At 42.4% G+C, this 25,995-nt stretch overlaps 1 protein-coding gene across 1 annotated transcript; it reads left to right on the top strand.

Annotated features, from left to right (window-relative positions):
- The first annotated feature begins 874 nt into the window (after positions 1 to 874).
- On the top strand, positions 875 to 25,995 carry iffo1.S (intermediate filament family orphan 1 S homeolog). Its single transcript, XM_018227298.2, has 9 exons — positions 875 to 1,745; positions 8,665 to 8,725; positions 11,005 to 11,100; positions 13,487 to 13,627; positions 16,281 to 16,447; positions 16,563 to 16,683; positions 18,480 to 18,575; positions 24,423 to 24,553; positions 25,685 to 25,995. The coding sequence occupies exons 1-9, from the start codon at positions 1,186 to 1,188 to the stop codon at positions 25,773 to 25,775; spliced, it is 1,464 nt and encodes a 487-aa protein (XP_018082787.1). The 5' UTR covers positions 875 to 1,185; the 3' UTR covers positions 25,776 to 25,995.

Raw genomic sequence — 25,995 nt, 5'->3', positions numbered from 1 at the left:
CCCTAATGCTCACAGTATCAGACAAACCAATAAACAGAGGGGAGAGAGAAGGGTTGCCAGGTTGGAGGTTTTCCAGCCAAACTGGGCTACTAATTTAAAGCCCAGGCAGGTTTTGAAAGTACAAACTAGCCGAGGTGCGGATTTGGGCTACTTTTTGGGCCTTTGGTTGGTTTGTACTTTGGAAACCAGTCAAAGTTGTTTCTTGCCCTAATGTGCCAAGCCTCAGTCTCCCAATGCATGTTGGGTAATGTAGTTTTTGTGTAACATTTTGCAGACTGCCAAGTTTCATGTAAGACTACAATACCCAGCATGAAATGTCGGGAGTTACCAGATTTTGGGCTCTGTACCCCAGTCTCCCGTCACTCTTAAGCTTTCTCACATTTTCCAGTGACTTTCCTCAATTTCAGACAATTTGGGGGCAAAAATCTGCTGGTCACAAAACATCTAAAGGTTGAGCTGTTTTATCAATATTTATTGAAATTGTATATGAATTAGGGCCTTATGGGGCCCCTGTATCTCCTGGGCCCTCTGTACTTAAGCCCCTGGTGACGGGTGAATCTGTCTCATTTTGCTTCATGGAAAAATTTGTGAAATAGCGAAAACACATATTCCTTTTTTAGACTTTTTTCACTGCACATATTGGGCTATTTTTGGGCTACTTTTGAAGAGCCTCTTGGCTGGTTTTGGGCTAGTTTTGTAGCTCTTTGGCTGGTTTTGGAAATCAGACCTGACAAGCCTGGGAGAGAGAAGTGCCCCACACCCAGATATTGGCATTTTATATTGTGCCCCATGCTGGTGAACTCCCTGCCGGTGAGGCAAATCCATTGTCCCTGTCCCCCTGGGCCACTGTTTAACCCTCTATTCGTCACGTCCCTCTCCGGCCTCCCCCCTGTGCTGCAGTTACTGTGGTGGAGCCTGCGGTGGTGTAGAAAGGAATGCGCCCCCCTCCCTCCCTCCAGCTCCTTCCCCGTCACTCCGTTGTGCTCCTGTCTCCCAGGCTCCTCCATTCCCGGTCCTGCTGCTGCATCAGTCTGTAGCTGTGCCTGGCAGTGCCCTGTCTCTGTTCCACCTTCCTCTTCTTCTCTCCCAGCTCATCTCTATGATGTGACTCTTCCTTCCATCCTCCCCCATTTCTTTGGCTGATCCTCCCCCTCCTTCCTTGTGTCAGTTGTGCAGTGCAGAGCCATGAATCCTTTACTGACTCCCAACCTGCTCCTGCTCTCCTCAGATTCCCCCCTACAGCTGGTGGAGAGCCCCTTATCTCCCCCCCAGGGCTCCCTGCTGCTGGGGGGTTCCTATGCTCCAACTGGGGGGGCCAGCGCTTTACGCAATGACTTTGGCTCCAACATCAACGTCCTGAAGACCCTGAACCTCCGATTCCGTTGCTTTTTGGCCAAGGTGCATGAGCTGGAACGAAGAAACCGCTCCCTTGAGAGGGCGTTGGAGCGAGCGCAAGGGGCGGGACCTATAACCAGGGACCAGGCTGTACAGACTGGATTTGTGGGACCCATCTTGCCTCCACCATTACTGGGGCTCACTCGTCCCTGCCCTGCGCCTCCCCCCCAGCCATGGGTATATGGAGCTCACAGGCTGGGGACCCGGTGTGATGTTGCCTCGGTAAGTGGAGCGTACTGGGGACACTCAGATGGAGTCGGGGTTCAGATTGACACAATCACCCCAGAAATCCGGGCTCTTTACAATGTGCTGGGCAAGGTGAAGCGAGAGCGAGACGCATACAAGCAGAGGTATGACATATATATTTATATAATACCCACAGCCATGAATAGCCTGTAAATTATATCTAGTGAATAAAGTACCCCCTGTTGTAAATATATAAGGATATTATAAGTCACCAAGGAGTTTCATGACCATGTAAAAGCACGAGGCCGAAGGCCACCAAGGTTACTTCTAAAATCCTCATATTTTCCAACAAGAGTAATTTATTTATTATAATACACAAGCTTTAGTGATTCCTGTGACAAAAATGACATCAGATTATAACTGATGACATCACTAGTCACCGTATATAAGGATTTAATACACAAAAGCCATGAATGTCTTGTAAATGATATCCTTATAAATAGTGAGTTCTGATGTCATCAGTTATAAACTGTGAGTTCTGATGTCATTTCTGTCACATGACTCACTGAAATTTGTGTATTATAATAAATAAAGTACCCCCTATTGCAAAATATGAGGATATTAGAAGTTACCTCAGAGTTCCATGACCTGTATAAAAACACTCGGCCTCGTACTTTTATATGGTCATGAAACTCCTCGGTAATTTATAATATCCTTATAATTTACAAGAGGGGTACTTTATTCACTATATAAACTGTGCTTAGTGAAGTCATCAGTTATAATTGGTGCTTAGTGATGTCATTTCTGTCACATGACTGAAACTTGTCTATTATAATAAATAAAGTACCCCGTCTTGAAAAATTAGCATTTTCGGCCTGGTGCTTTCAATAGGGGGTACATTATTCACTATATATAAATACACTGTACACATCATTACTGCCCCTGTGTCTGTAGGAGTTGCCATGCGGCTACATTGTGTCTGTCACTCAGCTGGAGTCCTATAGATGTTGTTGTTGAACTTCAGCCCTGGTGGGGGAGTTAGTGGGAGTTGTAGCTTAGCAGCATCTATTGGGCTTCCACTCAACCTGGGGGGGGATATAACTTTTTTAGCATTAAAGGAGAACTAAACTCTTGATATATTCTCAACCCTTCTTGTAAGTTGCTATTTGGTTTTTCCCCTTCACCCCTACATTTCTGGGGTCCCGTCTAATACAACACCCAAGACAGAAATTAACTGCCCCAAATGACACTTTAGTGGGAGCTGCCCTACTGATATGATCATGGGATTCTTTAGCCTCCCCGTGTTAGTGTAGCTCAGGTCCCATGAAGTCTGTTCAAGTGCAGATCCAGACTACAAACAAATAAACAAAATTATGGTCCCACAATGCACTTGGTGTTATAATACACATATATATATATTTATACACAAACATGATGATGAGTAGTCATGAGACAGCCTGGCAACAAGAACAGAAGAACTGGATCTCTAGGTCTCTATTCAAATGGCACCCCAACAGCTCTATATACTGATATACTGTCCCGTGCACCTCTGGGTTTAATATGGATGGATGCAATGGATTATGACAGGGTTGATTCATTGTCCCGGGGAAGTTACTTTCCTGTGCTAATGTCACTTCCTGCATTGTCATGCACTGTAGAGAGCGACTCACCAACAATCCAAACAGTTGTTTCCTGGGGCGGCTGAAAGGCAATACCTATATATCATCATAATTTATATATTTACTATAGTAGTACTTATCTGTTATCTACTGTGTATCCTGTGCTTGAATGGCTGCCCCCATGGCTACACAGCAGCTTGTTTATATAAACTATAGTAGTACTTATCTGTTATCTACTGTGTATCCTGTGCTTGAATGGCTGCCCCCATGGCTACACAGCAGTTTGTTTATATAAACTATAGTAGTAGTTATCTGTTATCTACTATGTATCCTGTGCTTGAATGTCTGTCCCCATGGCTACACAGCAGCTTGTTTATATAAACTATAGTAGTACTTATCTGTTATCTACTGTGTATCCTGTGCTTGAATGGCTGCCCCCATGGCTACACAGCAGCTTCTTTATATAAACTATAGTAGTACTTATCTGTTATCTACTGTGTATCCTGTGCTTGAATGGCTGCCCCCATGGCTACACAGAAGCTTGTTTATATAAACTATAGTAGTACTTATCTGTTATCTACTGTGTATCCTGTGCTTGAATGGCTGCCCCCATGGCTACACAGCAGCTTGTTCATATAAACTATAGTAGTACTTATCTGTTATCTACTGTCTATCCTGTGCTTGAATGGCTGCCCCATGGCTACACAGAAGCTTGTTTATATAAACTATAGTAGTACTTATCTGTTATCTACTGTGTATTCTGTGCTTGAATGGCTGCCCCCATGGCTACACAGCAGCTTGTTCATATAAACTATAGTAGTACTTATCTGTTATCTACTGTGTATCCTGTGCTTGAATGGCTGCCCCCATGGCTACACAGCAGCTTGTTTATATAAACTATAGTAGTACTTATCTGTTATCTACTGTGTATCCTGTGCTTGAATGGCTGCCCCCATGGCTACACAGCAGCTTGTTTATATAAACTATAGTAGTGTTTCTGAAGCATAAACACCAGTTATACTAGTGCAGGGCAACAGTACATTATATTGTCATTACTTTAAGACACTTTAATTTTTTAGGTGTTACAGTTCCTTTAAGACATCATCTCAGCCCTTACTGTACTGACTGTCACCTCACGGCACCAACTATTCACGGTATAATTTATGAAGACTAATGACAATTCCATTTAAAAACATATAATGATGGACATTAATGGGAGGCACAGGCAGCCTTGGGTCCATCCCTGCCTGGGTCCATATTTTCTCAGACTGTAGGGTCTATATTTAGCTGTGGTTTATTTGTTGGCGGATGGATATAAGTTACGTTATTATCAGTGCCCTGTTGAATAACGTCTGTGTTTCTGTCTGCAGCCCTTGGAGTCTGGGATTCTGCAGTGTGTAATATATACAGGGGTTGTGTGCAGCGCTAGGACCTGGATTCCATGTGACCCAGTCTGACAATTCCTATATCCCATTTTATGTCAGTGCAATAAGCTGTATAGTGTTCACTTTCTGCAGAACTATACGCCGTCTCCTTCCCACTGTGTTTGTGTGTAAATGTAGAGTTAACTTTGGGCGCAGCAGTTTCCTTCTGTGTTACATTATTATGTACACACAGCACTTTCTGTTAAACATATTCTCTATTATTAAATTTAAGTAATTAAAGGCACTAAGTTTGCCCAGGGGCAGTAACCTATAGCAACCAATCAGCAGGTAGAATTTCCTGGTCACATGTTTAAAAGCAAACATCTTATTGGTTGCTACTGGTTACTGCTCCTGGGCAAACTTAGTGCCTTTTATTACATGTGGGGGATATATGTCTATAAATACTGAACAGACAGACAGTCTGTGTAACATTCTACTTCTCTTTCTGTGCCACATTCATTACACTCACCACTTTGAGTGAACCAAATACAGTTGGGCTCATAAATCTCTGGAGAGAGAGAACTTTTTTTTCTAATTTTGGTTCTGTACATGACCACAATGAATTGTAAATGAAACAACTCAGATGCAGTTGAACTGCAGACTTTCAGCTTTAATTCAGTGGCTTGAACAAAAAGATTGTATAAACATGTGAGGAGCTAAAGCCTTTATTTAACACAATCGCTTCATCTCAGGGGCTCAAAAGTCATTGGACAAATTAAAAAAGTGAAAATAAAATGTTCATGTCTAATACTTGGTTGAAAAGCCTTTGCTGCAATGACAGGCTGAAGTGTTGAACTCATGGACATCAGCAGATTGTGGGTTTGCTCCTGTTTAATGCTCTGCCAGGCCTTTACTGCAGCCGCTTCTTTCACTTGCTGTTTGTTTGTGGCCTTTCTGTCCCAAGTTTAGTCTTCAGCAAGTGAAATGCAGATCAACTGGCTTCACATCAGGTGACTTGGCCATTCAATAATATTCCACTTCTTTGCTTTAATAAACTCCTGGGTTGCTTTGGCTCTATGTTTTGGCTCATTATGAAACGCCTCCCAATCAATGTGAGTGCATTTAGCTGGATTTGAGCAGACAGTGTCTCTGAAGAGCTCACAATTCATTCTTGTGCTTCTGTCCTGTGTCACATGATGGATAAACACTAGTGTCCCAGTGCCACTGGCAGCCATGCACCCCCAAGCCATCACACTGCCCCCCAAATCTTTTATACATCATGTGCTATGCTTTGGATCATCAGCTCTTCCCAAGCCTTCTCCATACTTTTTTCTTGCCATCATTCTGCTAGAGCTTCATCTTGGTTTCATCTGTCCAAAGAATGCTTTTTCCAGAAATGTGCTGCCTTTTTTAGATGTTTTTTAGCAAAGTCCAACCCAGCCTTTGTATTCTTGATGCTTATGAGTGGCTTGTACCCTCTGTATTTACTTTCATACAGTCTTCTCTTTATGGTAGACTTGGATATGGAGACTCTTCCTCCTGGAGACTGTTCTTCACTTGTTTGGCTCTTGTGAAGGGCTTTCTCTTCCCCATGGAAATGATTCTGAGATCATCCACCACTGTTGTCTTCCGTGGACGTCCAGGTCTTTTTGTGTTGCTGAGTTCACCAGTGATTTCTTTCTTTCTCACCTTGTACCAAACTGTAGATTTTGCCACTCCTAATGTTGTAGCCATTTTTTGGGGTTTTTCTGTTTTTGCAGCTTAAGGATGACTTGTTTCACCTGCATGGAGGGCTCATGTTGTCATAACAAAGGAATAGCCTTTGAGTCAATTGTCCACTTACTTTTGAGCCCCTGAAATGAAATGATTGTGTTAAAAAATGCTTTAGCTCCTCACATTTTTATGCAATCTTTTTGTTCAACCCACTGAATTAAAGCTGAAAGTCTGCAGTTCAACTGCATCTGAGTTGTTTCATTTACAATTCATTGTGGTCATATACAGAACCAAAATCAGAAAAAAAGTTGTCTCTGTTTAAAGATTTATGGGCCTAACTGTAACCCTTTTATCTTGGCCAGGTGTGAAAATTCTGTGAATATAGGGCTGCCAGGTATTTTATTGTTCTGGCCGCTAAAAATGATACTTGATGCCAGTGTTATTAATTGGGAAAAGAGATAAAAGTATAGGAAGGTTGGTATTTTTTTCCAGAAAAGGTGGAAACCATGGGTGAGGATCATAATGACAGATTTCTCTAGGCCTCTGTTATAATCTGATTGCTGGGGGCAATGTTTCTTTTGGTTGGTCAGAATAGTACAAAATGATGAATTTTCACATAAATTGGCTGAGGAACTAACAATCAAATCAGCTTGATATGACCCAGTGTGTGAGTGGCAGATCAGGCAAGGATCAATTTTTTTTATGCAGTAATATAGTGAATGAAGTACCCCCTGTTGTAAAATGTAAGGATATAATACACAAAAGCCATGAATATCTTGTAAATGATATCCTTATATACGGTGAGTTATGATGTCATCAGTTTTGATGTCATTTCTGTCACATGACTCACTGAAACTTGTGTATTATAATAAATAAAGTACCCCCAGTTGCAAAATATGAGGATATTAGAAGTAACCTCGGAGTTCCATGACCTGTATAAGAACACTCGGCCTTCGGCCTCGTACTTTTATATGGTCATGACTCCTCGGTAACTTATAATATCCTTACATTTTACAAGAGGGGGTACTTTATTCACTATATTATAAATAGGGATGCACCGAATCCACTATTTTGGATTCGGCCGAACCCCCGAATCCTTCGCGAATGATTCGGCCAAATACCGAACCAAACCCCTGAATCCTAATTTGCATATGCAAATTAGGGGTGGGAAGGGGAAAACATTTCTTACTTCCTTGTTTTGTAACAAGTCCCACAATTTCCCTCCCTGCCACTTATTTGCATATTCAAATTACGATTTGGTTTTAGTTCGGACAGGCAGGAGGATTCAGCTGAATCCTGGCCGAATCCTGGCCGAATCCTGGCCGAATCCTGAAATGAATCCTGGATTCAGTGCATCCCTAATTATAATACACAGAGGAGTTTCATGGTCATACAGTACTGTATATACAGGTCATGGAACTCCGAGGTAACTTCTAATATCCTCATATTTTGCAACTGGGGGTACTTTATTTATTATAATACACAAGTTTCAGTGAGTCATGTGACAGAAATGACATCAGAACTCACCGTTTATAACTGATGACATTAGAACTCACTGTTTATAACTGATGACATTAGAACTCATATATAAGGATATAATTTACAAGATATTCATGGCTTTTGTGTATTATAAGGATATAATACACAAAAGCCATGAATAACCTGTAAATTATATTCTTAGAAATGGAAAAACGATGTCTTATTTTTGATTGATTTGCTTATTTCTGTTTCTGTAATAACAAGAAATGAACTGCACCTGATAATAAATAAGCTGTGTCAAGGTGAGTATCTTTGTATTTAATTGGTTTTCATATATTGGCAAGTTTAGTGTCCGGGTTTTACACGGCTGAAAATCGAAACCCGAACAGGCCATAGAAAAACCGAACTGTTCGCGTCAAAACCAAACAGGTGGCAACCCTAAGTACATAAAGGCCCAAACAGGCCCAATAAATAGTGCAGTAATGGAACTAGTTGGTACAGGACCTGGGTATCCAGAAGCAGAGATCATCGGGCCCTGGTGCAGTTGCACCCTGCTAGCTCCGCCACTGAAATAGTGACTGCCTATGGCATCTCACAGCAGCTCCTCTGCCATCTACCTGAACCCACAGATTCTGTACTGAAATGGGGTTTAATCTCAACCATATCTGCATGGAGGGTATTCATTCTTGGGATTTCTCTCACGACCCTAAAGCATAGCAGGTGGAATTTGGTGAACTGCACCATAACGTGTGTGTGTGTGACTGAAAAATCACATTGTAGGTATGTGTTATATACAGTGAGACTAATGGAGCTGAAGGCCATAGCGCTGAAATGTTCTGTATTGTATTGTGCACTATCCTGTGGAAAATAAATGAGTGCAGTCAGTACAGAGATGCTTGTTTTTGCAGGTGGGAGGAGGAATACACAGCCCGTGTTCAGCTGCAGCAGAGGGTGACGGAACTAGATGAGGTGAGGAGAAATCACGGGGCTGGTCACATGGTGTGCCATGAATTTCTGTCAGAACATTCACTTCCCTATGTGTCTTATCACTTTGCTTGTCATTGCCGCTGGCTCACTGTTACATCCCAGCTCTAACTGCAGCCATCTTACAATCCTCCATTAATCCCTCATGTTTTCACTTCAGTGTCACACAGGCCGTATTTTTGTTCTGAAATAAATAATGCTGGGAATCCATGACTGGAAAAGGGTTATAAATAGAAGTAAACATGAAATATTTAAAGGTGCGTGTGGTAAAATGGTCAAATAACATCCAATAAGCAAGTTATGTTTAAAGGAAAACTATAACCCCACACAGTGTAGGTCTCTATAAAAAGATATTGCATAAAACTGCTCATGTGTAAAACTCTGCTTCATGTAAATAAACCATTTTCATAACAATATACTTTTTTAGTAGTATGTGCCATTGGGTAATCATAAATAGAAAACTGCCATTTTAAGAACTAAGGGCCGCCCCCCGGGGTCCTCGGATTCACGCTGCACCAGGATTCCCAGGTCTAATTTTCAAAACCAGCCCAAAACTAGTCAAAAGGCACTTCAAAAGTAGCCCAAAAATAGCATGTGAAATGTGCGGTGAGAAAAAGTCTAAAAAATAAATGAATATATGTGAAAATACGCCTTTTTCAAATTTCAAATAACTACAGAGGGGGGCCCAGGAGGTATAGGGGCCCCATAAGGCCCTAATTCATATACAATTTCAATAAATATTGGTAAAACAGCTCAACCTCTAGACATTTTGGTGGCCAGTACATTTTTGCCCAAAAATTGTCTGAAGTTTAAGAAAATGCGAGAAAGCTTAAGAAGGACGGGAGACTGGTGTACAGAGCCCAAAGTCTGGTAACTCCTCACTTCTACACCATGTCATTGCATGCTGGGTATTGTAGTCTTATATTAAACTTTGCAGTTGGCAAATTGTTAAGCAAAAACTACATTACCCAACATGCATTGGGAGAAGCAGGCTTGGCACAAAGTACAAACCAGCCAAAGGCCCAAAAAGTAGCCCAGATCCATACCGCTAGTTTGTACTTTCATAACCAGCCTGGGCTTTAAATCAGTAATAAATCTGAGGTTAAGGTCTTCAGGTAAAGAGTGATTACTCACCACATAAAGGAAGAGGCCCAGGTGCGCCGCCCTGAGCCCTCGGCATGGGGAGCTTGGATCTAAATTACAACCTTGACTGTTTTTTTCAGGCGCCATATTGGTACACCTCAACTGAATTTATAGTGACACTGCAATATTTATACATCAAAAGTGCAATAGTGTAAAATAGATACATGAACAATATATGTGTATGTTAAAATATATATGTATGTTGAAATAGTATATAAACATATATTTATATATATAAATTAGTAGCCCAATTTGGCTGGAAAACAGCCAACCTGGCGACCCTGCGGTGCACACAAACAAACCATACATGTTAGGTCACATGAGCCAATTAATGGACACATTTCTGTTTGTTCCAGTTACAGCTGCAGTATTTCTGGTCAGGTGATCTCTGAGGCAGCACAAAGAATATCATAAAATGGTGGCTCAAGGGAAAAGATGTAAAAGAACAATATTTACTTAAATATATTTTCCAGTTTGGTAAGATTCTTTGATAGGCCACTTAATATGATATATAAACGATCTATCATTGTGGGGGTTTAGTTTTCCTTCAAGCCTTAAAATGGGCATTTAACAGGCAGCTTTTTTTCTATATTGTTGCGGTTACAGTAATGTAAGGAAACATCATATAAACACAGCAGAACTTTATCTCTCGTTGCAGTGTCAGGTACATGCTGACTTCCCAGGGATAACATCCAATATAAAGATTCCAGTCCAGCCGCACACTGAATTAGTAAAGAAAACATTGTTTTATTGTGCCACAAATAGGCAAAGTTTTGGGCTTTACACCAGCCCTTTATCCAGGGCTTTGGGTTACTGCATGAATATTGCCAACCACAAGGCACAAAAACACAAAACTAGATTAATAAGTATAATATCACGTTGCCGCTGGACATTTTGTTTGGGTCCTTTTTGTAGGACTTACTTTTTGGGTCCTTATTGCAGGCGGCCATTTTGATCTCTTGTTCACAAGGAACTGACCATCAGCAGATAATTCATCAGAGCTCTTTCCTATATGTGTATAAAGAAAATGCAGAGGGCTGGACACGTAGAACATGTGTATGTACCTAGTGTTATACATTGTGCCAACATATAAATACGTCTCTTGCATTTTCTCCTTGCAGGAAGCCCAGGAGTCTGCTTTATATCAAGAAGAACTGGCCATGAAAGTGAAGCAGCTGAAGGCTGAGCTGGTCATCTTCAAAGGTTTAATGAGCAATGTGAGTTTATGATCCCAGAGAAGACAGATCTATTATCTAGGAATATGTAATGGCAACATATACAGTAGCTCCATTCTTCAACTTGTCGCTCCAGGTCTAATTCAACTACTTTTACTAGTGTTACAGGTATACAATCTGTTATCCAGAAACCCATTATCCAGAAAGCCCTAAATTACAGGAAGGCAGTCTCCCATAGACTTATTTTAATCAAATAATTCAGATTTTTAAAATTGTTTTTTTTTCTCTCTGTAATAATAAAACAGTAGTACCTCATACTCAGTGGCGGGCCAGGCCGGCCAGGCGCCCTAGGCAACCTGGCCTGTCGCAGAGCTCAATAGGCATGTGTGAATAGACGCTGGCCAGAGCAGAGATAGGGGATCAGACTGGGGGAAGGAGGCAGAGAAGGTACGTGCCTGGTGCCCCCCAGCTTTGTGCCCTTAGCATGTGCCTATTCTGCCTACCCCTAGTTTCGGCGCTGCTCATACTTGGTCCAATCTAAGATATAATTCATCCTTATTAGACACAATTTAAAGGAGTGGTTCACTTTTTAGTTAATTTTTTAGTAAGTTATAGAATGAACAATTTTAAGCAACTAGTCTTCATTATTTATTTTTAGTTTTTTAATTATTTGCCTTTTTCTTCTAACCCTTTCCAGTTTTCAAATGAGGATGGGGGTCACTGACCCCATCTAAAAAACAAATACTCTTTGAGGCTACCATTATAATGTTATTGCTACTTTATTACTCGTCTTTCTATTCCGGCCTCTCCTATGCATATTCTAGTCTCAAGTTTCTAGTTACTCAAACCAGTGCTTGGTTGCTATTGGAATTTTGACATTGCAAACCAGAGAGCTGCTGAATAAAAAGCTAAATAACTCAAAAAACACAAATAATAACAAATGAAAACCAAATTGCATATTGAAAATTGTCACAGAGTATCATTCTCTACATCATACTAAAATTAACTTAAAGGGGAACAACTCCATTAGGTAGATCTATAGAAAGACCTCTTATCTGGAAAACCCTAGGTCCTGAGCATTCCAGATAATAGGTCCCATACCTTTATGCTGTTGAGCTGAAATACAAATGTGACATGTGACACCTGTACAGAATGTGACCATACATACACAGGCAGATTTTAGCTGCCACTTCAGTCCACTGGCAGTTTATCTGTCGGTGTATGGGACACTCCCTTGGCCTTACCTGGTGACACCTGTCTGAAAATCAGACAGATATCAATTGGGCAGGTTTAAAAATCCCGACGATGACCACAGCTGCACATTGATACAGCATCAGTCTGATATTGTCCATCTCAAGTCCTTGAAGAGCCTTATAAAGACAAAGATAGCTCCTCTTTAAGGCCAAAATCAAGTAAATCACTGTAATGTGGTGTGACTCCTATCATGACTTCTACCTTTGTCTTCACTCTGTGGTGGGCAAGTAATATTTATAATATTGGTGTGTAGGTGCATCTCAGGTCATGTTGCCTGGTCATGTGCTTTCAGAAAGAGCCAGCACTTTAGGATGGAACTGCTTTCTGGCAGGCTGTTGTTTCTCCTAACTGAAGGAGTCGTAGTGGGACATGGATTTTTACTATTGAGTGCTGTTCTTATCTCTACCAGGGAGCTGTTATCTGGTTACCTTCCCATTGTTCTGCTGATGAGCTGCTGGGGGGAGGGGGTGATATCACTCCAACTTGCAGTACAGCAGTAAAGAGTGACTGAAGTTTATCAGAGCACAAGTCACGTGACTGGGGGGACCTTTGAAACTGACAATATGTCTTGCCCCATGTCAGATTTAAAAATCTGATCTTTTGAAAAATGGATTTCAGTGCAGAAGTCTGCTGGCGCAGCACTATTAACTGATGTGGTTTGAAAAAAACATGTTTTCCAGTGACAGTATCCCTTTAACTCCCCCCCCCCACCCATGAGGGGATACATGACCCAGGAACCACTGCTTTCAGTTCTATTCTGTTCATCAAACCAATAAGAATGAAATTAACCATGGTGTGTTATGAGAGTGAATGCTCAGTAAAACCAGGCAAGTGAAATCTGAAGGTCACTACTATTATAAATTAGTAGAACAGATTGGAAATGTTTTCATTGACTGCTTCCGGGGCTGGATAACCTTAATTGCGTCTGTAGAACTGGCTGATGAGTTTCACTTTGTCCTCTACAAACCAAGTAAGTCATCAATGAGATCAATCCATCAACATTATTATGTAAACATTATTATAACATATTTTAAAATATTGTTTTAAAACTAATTCAACATCCCATCTTCATAGAGTCCACTGTGCTGTGCTCTTATACTGAACTAAACTAGGCATGCTTTTAATAAATATTATGCTCCTTTCCTCCCCTCTCTATCGATATTTTGACTCTTAGAACCTGACCGACCTGGACACCAAAATCCAGGAGAAGGCCATGCGGGTGGATATGGATATTTGCCGCAGAATTGACATCACGGCAAAGCTGTGTGACGTGGCTCAGCAACGAGGCTGTGAGGACATGATAAACATGCTTCAGGTGTGTACTGGAGAAGATCCTCTCCTGTATAAAGTAAGAATGGCCGTACACAAGCAGATTAAAGCTGCCAATATTGGGCCTTTGGTCTGATTCAGCATCTTATGTGTCCGTGTAGAGGGGCATCTGATGGGCCAAAATTCGGCCAGATATAGATCGGGCAGGTTTGATTTTTCCTGCGAGCAAGGACTGCATCAGTTAGTTGGTCGAGGGGAGGAGGGAGCGAACACAGACTAGGGGTAGGCAGAAGACTTTTGTACAGGTACCTACCCAGGTACCACGTTGCGCCCTAGGCAAGTGCTTCTTCTGCCTTCCCCTAGTTCTGTCAGTGCCCATTTCAATCGTATAATCCGATCATTTGGCTGTAGGGCCAAACGTTCGGATTAAGCCGATATCGTCCTGCCGTTGGTGGGTATATCGGGGAAAAATCCACTCGTTTGGCAACCTCACCAAACAAGCAGATCTTATTGTGTATGGCCACCTTTAGACTATGTCTGTCGCAGGCCCTTTTGCTATTGGCAGTTTGGGGCAGTATGTATATCAAGCATTACCACTTGCTTTCTGCCTCTTGCTTTACTGTTATTTCCACCATCTTTTATAGTTTCTACCCCCGCCAGCCACCCCATTCTGCCTATCTATGACTGCTACTCACTAAATTGTATTGTAGTAAAAGGAATAACTTTTGGTTCAATTAACCCATACCAACCAATTGCTTTAAAAGTGCTTGGTTAATGGCCTAGGCCTGGTTAAAAAGGTGCAGATTTTATTACTTCCACCTTTGTGTGTGAGGCCCATGACAATTGCCCCTTATATGCACCACCCTTAGGGTAAGGGCACATGTGAAGATTGGGGGAGATTTAGTCACCCGGCGATAAATCGCTTCTTCTTCGGGGCGACTAATATCCCCGAACTGCCTCCCGCCAGCTAGAATCTAAATTTTAGGCAGGATGGCACTCGGAGCGCTTCGTTTTCCAAAGTCATCCGAAGTTTCTTCGTGAGGCAACTTCAGGCAACTTCGGAAAACGAAGCGCACCAATTACCATCCCGCTGGCGATTTACATTGTAGCCGGCTGCAGGCATTTCGGGGAGATTAGTTGCCCCGAAGAGGAGGAGATTTGTCACTGGGCGACTAATCTCCCTGAATCTGAGCGTTTGTCTCTGCCCTTAAAGACAGCTCTGGCTGCAGTATTCCCAGCTGCTGCCCTCTGATGTCATGAAGCTGCATATGAAACTGCAGAATAGGACATATAATTCCAAGTAATTGAAAAACCACACCATTAAGATCAGTTGTGTAGTGTATGCCCAGCAATAAGCCACAACTCTCGGGAAAAGGGGAACTTCCAGTTTAAGGTTGTCTTTGAGAGGTTGTTTCTTTGAAATTCCCTTGTTGCTCCTTGGTGATGATGCAGGGATCAGTTCTTGTACTGGTGCAGTTTTGCAGTTCATCATACGGAGCAACTGGAACAATCTTTTTAGTGTTTTCCTGCATTTTTTCCATTCTAAAATCATTCCACCCAGTGTCATGGGTTTCAGCCCTCAAGGATAGGCGTATTGTGTTTTTTCTTTTATAGAACAGAAAGCTTAGCCAGCCAAGCTATAAATGAACATGTACTTCTGAGATAAAAGGTGATTGATCCTACCCTGTGTCTTGTGAAATACTGGAGGGCTCATTTACTAAATTGGGGGGGATGGTTAGGGACAGACTGCTATTTAAGGTGGCCATGTATGGGGGCTTCCGACGGGTCTTCCCAATCGATATCTGGCCACTATATAAATTGGGAAGGTTTCATTTTTCAGGCGATTGACCCATCGGAAGCACATTGCTCCTCGTTGTAATCCGATCGCTCCGCCCCAGGGCCAAAAACATTTGGAATATAGACCGGCGTTGGTTAGGCATATTGGGAAAGGTCCACTCGTTTGGCGGTGTCGCCATATGAGCGAATCTTATAGTGTATGACCAGCTTTACCCAACCACTAACACAAGTATGTTGAAGGAAGATATAACACAATATCAATAACAGACACGATCATTTGGCACCAGGGGTTCCTAAAGGAGATGATCATTCATTGGCCTGAACAGGTGTTGTACAGACAGGGACTTAATTACAGAGGAAGCAGACCCAGCGGCTGCAGGGGGGCCCAGGGAGTATAAGAGGCTCCATGAGACCCTAATTGCGATTTCAACAAATATTGGTAAAAAAGGACAACCTCTGGATATTTTGGGGGGCCTAAAATTAATTTGCTGTGGGGCCCAGTAACATCTAGTTAGTACAGATATCACTCACCCAAACCAACCAAGTTGAACTACAATGGGTTCTCCACCACCTTAACTCTACACACACATTTGCCCTTACAGTTGTCAATATTTATGGCTCAAGATTCCGAGTGGCGAGTTTTACATCCAGTAAATTAGTACCAGAATATGTTTATTTGTTCTACTCTAACCTCTATGACTTTGAATTACTCCTTGACTTACTTCCATATTTATTGGTCTCTATATTTCTCCCCCTATTATGCTTCCTTTTGAGGTTTCTTCAGTTTTTTCTATTCCCTTCTGCCCCCTCAAATATTTTAATTTACTCTCTTGAGTCTCATGGTCTCTTTTTATCTTCTTTCGTTCCTCCTCCTCTCTGTCATTCCTCCTATATGTCCCCAGACTGCCCATCTCTCGCCTATGAAGGTTTTGGGGAGAAGAAAAGAGAGGAAACCGGCTACTGACGACGAGACGTCGGTGTGTGACAGTGAGAGCGCTAGAGGAGGAGATGAAGATGAAAGCACAGCAATGAGTATCAATGAGGAGATGCAAAGAATGCTCAATCAGCTGTGAGTAGCCCCGCCCCCCAACATCAAGATGCCCCCCAGCATTGCTGGCCCCTTACATATGAAAAGTAACGTACATCGGTCTCTGATCTAGCTGACACTTTCCTCCATTTCATAGGCGGGAGTATGATTTTGAGGATGACTGTGATAGTCTTGCGTGGGAGGAGACGGAGGAAACCCTCTTACTGTGGGAGGATTTCTCTGGATATGCCATGTCTGCAGTGGAGACTCAGGGGGAGGTAAGTACATTCAGAATGAGCAAAACCCTTGTCTCAAATACCAGGATACCCTCTTAGGTAGTATCAGAGGTCCTATCCTTGTCTAGATTATTTCCTTCCAACCCAATGAGATCACTATGCTTTTCAGTGGGCATACTTGTTCATTTCACTCCACCCATTAAACTATAAAAATGTCTCTCTATGTGCAATATACATAGATATTGGCATGACCAGTTGTGTTACCTGTTACTCTTAGGGGAAAGCAAAAAAACCTTCTATCCATTTGGTTAATAGCAGCACCCATATGTGCAATTTTACCATCAGCCCAGGACTTGCTTCTTCTAACCTTCTAAAGTCTCCAGCCCATGTGTCTGCCCCCTATGTACAGTATACCCCAGGCAGCCTGTGAGATCCCTGAAGGCCATTTAGGTTTGTACCTTAAATACAATATCCTAAAGCAGTGTTGTCCAACTGGCAGCCCATGACCACCCCCCCCCCTTTGTGTGGCCCCCACATGAAAGTCTGCCTGCAGTGACTGCTTCCCTTGTGTAAGATTTAAAAGGTATCAGTACTGAGATTTACTGGCCCCTGCATTGCCTCTCAAATTCAAACTAAAAACTCCTACATTGTTCACACCTGTAACACCTCTATTGTTCTTACCCCTAAAGCCCTGTACCGTTCACACCCCAGACCCAGACTGAAACTGTCCTCATTGTTCACCTTCAGACAAACTGCTGGAGAGGCACCAGCATTGTAACATTGTGTGTAGCTCAGTATGAATTGCTCATCTTAGATTCCTGATAGGTTTCCCTGTCTCTAGCTCTATTCTGCCTTTTCTATGCTCCCTGTGTGTGCCATACTCTGTCTTTCCTATGCTCCCTGTGTGTGCCATACTCTACCTGCAGGTCCCTAACAAAAAGTGCACCCTTTTCAGACATTAGCTTTGGTGGTATCATAGACAGACACAAGTCCCTTCTCATTTGTGGTACAGGTTGGGCCCAAGTTGAGATAGGGCAGGTGCAGGTCCTGCTCACTCCTCCAAAGTATTTACATAGGTACAGAGCTTTGATTATCTGTACTTTCTGTCCCTGGGCTGCTCTCTTCACCATGGTTGTGCAGTGGGATGGGATATAAACATAATTAATAAGCCAGTTAGGGATAGTTTCCCTTTGTTCTGATCTCTGTGGAAAGTGTGCTGGAGGTTGATGTCCACTAGAGGGAGCCCTTAATCCATCAAACTAATGTATGCGCCTTAATGTGACCTAAGGTCAATGCAAGGGCTAAGCCCAGTCAACTATGTAAGTTGGTTGGCAAAAGCTGCAAATGTTTTTTACACTGTAATTGATTTTACAGTATGCTACATCATTTTTTAATGTTTTAGGTTTGTGCAGGTTGCTGAATATTTAATTATAAATGTAAAGGGAAAAACATTTCAGGCTGATAACACGACTCCTATATATTACACTCAAAAAAGAGCAACTTAAAATATTGGGGGCCTTGTTAAACAGTAAATCAGAGAGAGGGACACAAGTGTGCCAAAAAATATCAATGAGATCATTGTAAATGTGATCAGTACTTTTGCAGCCCCCATAAGCCTCAAGGGAAAGAGAGCAGGCCAGGAGCATGGAGATGGGAAAGAGAGCAGCCCATCAAAATCAGAGCTCACTTCTTGGGTAAATCTAGGGGGAGATTGATTTGCTTGTAGACAAATCACATACACAATGAGGGCAGTACTTGTTGCTTAATAATGTGGCCAGTAACCCTTTGTTACACAGATTTAATTCTTTCCTTGAACTCTGTCTTCTTCTATGTCCCAGACACAGGAGGACAGTCTGGAAGAGGTGATCAAAGACACAGAATCTCTGTTCAAGAATCGAGAGAAGGAATATCAGGAAACAATCGGCCAGATAGAGGTGAGAGAGAACGAGGGACATGAGCTGGGAGAGAACCCATCTGCTTTAATGGGGTAGAAAGGGAATAGAAAGAGAGGGAAAGACTGAAGGGCGATGAAAAAGCTAGAGGAGGAGCATATATATAAACACTAGGTGTGTGCCAGTATAATCCATAGCAACCAATCAGCAGGTGGCATTTTTCTGGTCCTGGGCAGTTAGACTAATCTGATTGGTTGCAGTGAGTTACTGGATTGGGCAAACTATCGTGACACAAGAACTTAGTTATAACAAGAACGTTCCTGTTACTTTTCTGATTTATTATTGCCCTGGACCATGCCCTTTGTGACATGAGGTGGCAGTTGAGGCTGCAAGTTACTGGGGGGCCTGGCCACTTCCCCAGATGCAAAAAGTGCAAGAACACCCATTGAAATCAGGCATAGCAGTTATAAATTCATTGGCAATTGACAAATTTAGCTATTCTGGTGTGTCAGGGCCAATAATACGATTTAGAAAGGGACAGAATGACGTTCACCCTTCTGCAATTTACATCCCAGGGCTAGCCTCAACCCAACGAGTGGGCACTCAACCAGGAAGTGTTCAACCAAATTGTCTTCAGTCCAACCACAAGGTACCAAGAATCATGGCTCGCTGCAGGGATCCACCAGCATTCACAGTCAATGCAATGATGGGCCTCTGGGACTTTCCACTTGCTTATGTGTTCCCTCCACTCCCCCTACTGCCCAGGGTTCTCAAGAAAATCAAGAGATGACACAGCAAAGTGATACTGATAGCTCCAGGCTGGCTTGGTTTTCAGACCTAGGGGCCATGAGCAAGGCGGAACCATGGCCACTTCATGCGGCAACCAATCTTTTATCTCAGGGCCCCATACGCCATCCCAATCCCAAAATGCTCCCTAATTCTCCGCTGCAAGGGATTTTCAACCAACGTTGTTCCTACCCTGATGGCCGCCAGGAAGCCCGTTTTGGAAAGGACTTACCACTAGGTCTGGAAATGCTACCGGAATGGTGCATATGCCATAGATTCTCAGTCGAGACCTACTCTATCACCCACATACTGGAGTTCCTACAAGGGAGGACTGACTAAAGGCCTCTCCCTTTATTCCCTCAAATCCCAGGTCTCTGCAGGTACTCCCAGGTACTCAAGGTGATATCAGATCTCCACCTCAATCAGGATATCAAGATTCCCTCCTTCTGCCCACACCCTTGCACTGTGAAGGAGATGCTTTGCACTCTCTCTCAATCCTGCCCAAGCACTGAAGTTCCACCTCGATCAAACCAAAGGGCTCCAATCTACAACATCCTTGTTTGTTTTTCCCTCCGGACCCAACAAGGGCATTGTGGCATCCAAGCCTATGATTTGCTGGTGGATCAGAGAGGCCATTTCCAGAGCAAATGTAGTCCAGGGGAAGTCTTTTCCCCTTCAGATCAGAGCACATTCTACGAGGGTCATCAACACCTCTTGGGCCTTCCAGAACAGAGCTTCAGCTGACCAAATTTGTCAGGCCACTACCTGGTCCTCCATCAAATGCACATTTTGGCAGGAAGGTACTGCAGGCGGCAGTTGCCTAAATTACCATCTGTGCTTCCTCCTGCCCTACTCTGGGGGACAGCTTTGGTATGTTCCCATGGTTCCTGTGTCCCACAGCCTAGTTACTCGCCATTAAATCTCTTTCTCTTCCATCAGCCGAACACCGGACCTCCCTCCCTGGAAGTGAGCTCTCTGTTGACATCGGCCTTGGTTCAGGCCCCATGTACATAGTTATAGTTTCATATACTGTTCACATCTTGGTTAGACAAAATTGGGTTCCTCTGGTAGGATGCAGGGGGTATAGCCATTGAGGGAGGAGTCTTTTTTCTTCTCTAGTGTCCTGACTCCTAGTGGTCAATGCTATACCCAATGGTTCCTGTGTCCCACAGCTGATTGAAGAGAAAGAGATTTAACAGCGAGTAACAAAATCTACTTTTCAGTAGACTAAAATCTAAGCTTATCTGCCCGTGTAGGGGGCATTCCGACGGGTCTCCCCGATTGATACCAGGCCAAAAATCGGACAGATATCAATCAGAAAGTCTTGATTTTTTTTTTAGTGTTCGAGAGTTGCATTGGCTAATTGATACAGTCCTTGTCCTATTGACACCTATTTACTTTGTTGTAATCAGATTGTTTAGTCCTAGGGCTGAACGATCGGATTTACCTGATATTGTCCTGTCTATGGTGGGTATATCGGGTTATAAACGAGCGGATCTTATTGTGTATGGCCACCTTAAGGAAGCAAAGGAAATGAGTGGGGGTATCGGATCAACAGGACACTATGGAAGCCTGTAGGGGCATTAGAGATCTCTGCTGGGCTGTTAAATTCCCACTGACATTATAAGAATATAAAGAGCAGCCTCCTATGCAGCAGCCATTAAAGAGAGCAGCTGTACCTAAACCCAGAAATAGCTTCAGTAGAAAAGGAAGTATCTTCTAAATTGTTGGTAACATTTTGCTCCCTTTAACCTTGTGACTGTCAATTTCTCATATACAAACTAACAAGCAGGCAGTTTTTAATGTATCTGGAAATTCAGCACCCAGGAAGCACAAGCGCAGCACATAAAGGAATCTGATTTGAACAAGGGCAGAAGCTGCAAGAGCAGCACATATACTGGAGGTCTCAACACCCTTTATCCAGCTAAAAATAACTGCAGATAAGTTGCCCTTTATTATTTTGCAGCATGCCACCATCTAGTGGTGGAGAAAATGAAATCGCCTTTGCTTAGCAGGAAGGAAATATTACCTTGGCAAATGAGCAGGTATCAGCATGAAAACAATCTAAATAATGAAACAGGAGATTGTTCATATAGGGAGTCCTGCAAGGGTTAAATTCATAGATCAGCCTATTGCTATTAGTCTTACTAGATGGGGCTGCTGTGCTGCTTCCAATGGCCGGCAGTCACAATGTGTCACAAGAGAAATGAATAAAGATGAATATGACTTATGTGAAGAAGGGAATTATTTTTATGTCCGGATCCCATTAACAGGTTGCGCTGGATGAAGCTGATATGTGGCTGAGCCCAATCAGGTTCAGTGCAGCACCTTACCTCTTACCTTGTAAGTACCACTTACACTTTGCGGTTTTCAAGCAAATTGGGCTACTAATTTAAAGCCCAGGCAGGTTTTGAAAGTACAAACTAGCCAAGGTGCAGATTTGGGCTACTTCTTGGGCCTTTGGCTGGTTTGTACTTTTGGAAACCAGCCAAAGTTTTTTCTTGCCCTAATGTGCCAAGCCTGTGTCTCCCAATGCATGTTGGGTAATGTCGTTTTTGTTTAACAATTTGTCCACTGCCAAGTTTAATGTAAGACTACAATACCCAGCATGCAATGGGACTGACCAGGAGTCAGGAGTTACCAGATTGGGCTCTGTACCCCAGTCTCCCGTCACCCTTAAGCATTCTCGCATTTTCCGGTGACTTTCCTCAATTTCAGACAATTTGACACAAAAATCTGCTGGCCAGCAAAATGTCTAAAGGTTTTGCCAATATTCATTGAAATTGTATATGAATTAGGCTTTATGGGATCCCTATATCTCTGTAATTACTCCCCTGGTGACGGGTGAATCTGTCCCATTTTGCTTCATGGAAACATTTGAAAAAGGCATATTTTCATATATATTAATTAATTTTTCTAGACTTTTTTTCACTGCACATATTGTGTTATTTTGGGCTACTTTTGAAGTTCCTCTTGGCTGGTTTTGGGCTGGTTTTGTAGCTCTTTGGCTGGTTTTGAAAATAATATATAATATACCACTTACCCACTGCAGTTCCAGAGCTTTGTTTAGCCCTAAGGCTGGTGCACTGTGGCCGTCACTTATGGGCCCAATAACAAACAAGTTGTAGGTAAAAGTGTAAACTCTGTATTGTAAAGAGGAAAACTCAGCACTTAGACTGCGCCTCAGGGTAAAGGTTGTGTCATTGGTGTTATATATTGCAACATAACTGCCATACACAAGTGTCAGCACTATGGGAAGAGCAAAAACAAGAACAGCTACAAGAATTCTCATTGGACACTTTATGTACAGAACAGCAGGAGGGCCCCAGGGGTTATTTAGTAATTGGAGGAAAGAACATTGATAAAGGATTATATATTATATATATTATGTACAGATGCCTATTCACTGCTTCTATTAGAAACCCACATGGTCAATATACAAGCAGGGGCCCCTGTGACTTACTGAGCATATGTGGGGGCCACAACAAACCTGGAGGAAGTAGAAACAATATAGAATATGGGAGTGTTTTTGTATTATAAGGGATAATGTACCCCCTACTGTAAATGATAAGGATATTAGAAGTCACTGAGGGGTTGTTCTGTGACCATATAAAGGCACAAGGCTGCAGGCTGAGTTATACAGGGAACTCTGAGTATCACTCATGTATTATAAGAGATAATATACCCCCTACTGTAAATGATAAGGATATTAGAAGTCACTGAGGGGTTGTTCTGTGACCATATAAAGGCACAAGGCTGCAGGCTGAGTTATACAGGGAACTCTGAGTATTACTCATGTATTATAAGGGATAATGTACCCCCAACTGTAAATGATAAGGATATTAGAAGTCACTGAGGGGTTCTGTGACCATATAAAGGCACAAGGCTGCAGGCTGAGTTATACAGGGAACTCTGAGTATCACTCATGTATTATAAGGGATAATGTACCCCCTACTGTAAATGATAAGGATATTAGAAGTCACTGAGGGGTTGTTCTGTGACCATATAAAGGCACAAGGCTGCAGGCTGAGTTATACAGGGAACTCTGAGTATCACTCATGTATTATAAGAGATAATATACCCCCTACTGTAAATGATAAGGATATTAGAAGTCACTGAGGGGTTGTTCTGTGACCATATAAAGGCACAAGGCTGCAGGCTGAGTTATACAGGGAACTCTGAGTATCACTCATGTATTATAAGGGATAATGTACCCCCAACTGTAAATGATAAGGATATTAGAAGTCACTGAGGGGTTCTGTGACCATATAAAGGCACAAGGCTGCAGGCTGAGTTATACAGGGAACTCTGAGTATCACTCATGTATTATAAGGGATAATGTACCCCCTACTGTAAATGATAAGGATATTAGAAGTCACTGAGGGGTTGTTCTGTGACCATATAAAGGCACAAGGCTGCAGGCTGAGTTATACAGGGAACTCTGAGTATCACTCATGTATTATAAGGGATAATGTACCCCCTACTGTAAATGATAAGGATTTTAGAAGTCACTGAGGGGTTGTTCTGTGACCATATAAAGACACAAGGCTGCAGGCTGAGTTATACAGGGAACTCTGAGTATCACTCATGTATTATAAGGGATAATGTACCCCCTACTGTAAATGATAAGGATATTAGAAGTCACTGAGGGGTTCTGTGACCATATAAAGGCACCAGGCTGCAGGCTGAGTTATACAGGGAACTCTGAGTATCACTCAGGTATTATAAGGGATCATGTACCCCCTACTGTAAATGATAAGGATATTAGAAGTCACTGAGGGGTTGTTCTGTGACCATATAAAGGCACAAGGCTGCAGGCTGAGTTATACAGGGAACTCTGAGTATCACTCATGTATTATAAGGGATAATGTACCCCCTACTGTAAATGATAAGGATATTAGAAGTCACTGAGGGGTTGTTCTGTGACCATATAAAGGCACAAGGCTGCAGGCTGAATTATACAGGGAACTCTTTCTCCATCCTATTGTCCAAGCTAGCTCATCTATTACATGAGGGTGTGTAAATTTACATTGTAAAACAAATTTGGACACATAAAATGCAACAAAACAGATAATCAATTCTTATTCATTTTTGTATGAGCAGTTGGAACTGGCCACGGCCAAGAACGACATGACCCGACATCTACATGAATATATGGAAATGTGCAGCATGAAGAGGGGGCTAGACGTGCAGATGGAGACGTGCAGGCGCCTGATGAACCAATCAGATGAGAGGTAAAATAAACAATCACTTGTTTTCTGGTAATCCAATCAGTGCAGATGTTACTGTTTGGCCATTGTACTTGTAAGGGGGGGCCTGGCGCCAATGTGTTTTTTTTTTAACTTACAAGGGGGCCTTTACCATCAATGGCTTCTTATAACGTGTGGGGGGGGTTTACCGATTTTAAGTTTTATTATGTGCCTGTTACTCCAACATAGCCACAAGTTTTCTAAGCATTTCCCATTAAAGGGGAAGTAATTTTAAAGGGCATGTAAAGTCAAAAAAATAAAATCCAATTTTAACTGTCTTTAATGAAAAAGAAACCGATCTCCAATATACTTTAATAAAAAATCGTGTACAGTTTTTATAAGAAACCTGACTGTATGCAGTGAAAATCTCCCTTCATTTACTGCTGTGGATAGGAATTGTCAGACGGTCCCTAACTGCTCTGCAGGGAAACAATCATACTTATAAACAGCAGGGGGAGCCCCCACCTTACTTCCCAGCCATGCAGAACTCAAGCAGCTTTGTTTGTTTCCCTGTAGAGCAGTCGGCGACTGTGTAGAGATTTGTATTGGATTTTATTTTTGCCTTTACATCCCCTTTACTGTTTCCAACTCCAGCTGCAGGGACAAAGATCATGGAGCCAGATTTAAACAGATAAACTGGGATTCTATTTGGAGGATTATTTTGCTGCAGCCACTGGTTCTGCAGAGTTGGAGAAAGTTTGTATTAAACAATACAAAAACTATAAAATCCACATTAGATCACATGACAACACAGGACCCAGTGCAGTCTGTATATTCTGATTATTAATCAGTCTTGCTGTATCGGCTTCTGGCAGATATTATTTGACTTGTGCTGTTTTGATCATTTATGATGATCCCTAAGCAGCCCAGATCACACTGAGCATGTGCACAGTCTTGGTCTTGCAAAGATGTATAACAAAGTTACAAGATGGTGACCCCCTGTGGCCAACTTTGAAAACATAAATCATTTGTTTGATTAGGCTTGTGGTGCAGTAAGTTCATGTTTATGTTTAGGATACAAAATACAGCATTTCTAGCCTTATTCTACTTTAAACTTCCCCTTTACTACAGAGAGAGCTTTAATGGTTTTGTGAGTGACTGATTTTCGTTCTGCAGGTCACCGCCACCCAGTAGTGACTCAGCCTGTAACGAGGATCCTGAGGACTCTGATCGGGACCCCCCGTCCTCTGACAGTTCAGCCAGATGATGGGGGAACAGGATACTCCCGCCCCACCATCACTCCATACCCTGCACTTCCCAGCACTGCCATTGAAACTGTCACTCTGGGAGCCTGGTGCAGGCAGTTGCACTCCGTCACATAGTGTTCAGGACAGATGGGAGTTGAATGCTGCAAGATGCTTGATATATATATATAAATCGATATATAGGGTGGGGGGTGCTGAATAAGTATATACTGTATGGGCTGC

This window comes from Xenopus laevis, chromosome 7S, assembly GCF_017654675.1.
Source record: "Xenopus laevis strain J_2021 chromosome 7S, Xenopus_laevis_v10.1, whole genome shotgun sequence".
Classification (NCBI taxonomy): Eukaryota; Metazoa; Chordata; class Amphibia; order Anura; family Pipidae; genus Xenopus; species Xenopus laevis.
This window is presented reverse-complemented; position numbering and strand designations above follow the sequence as displayed.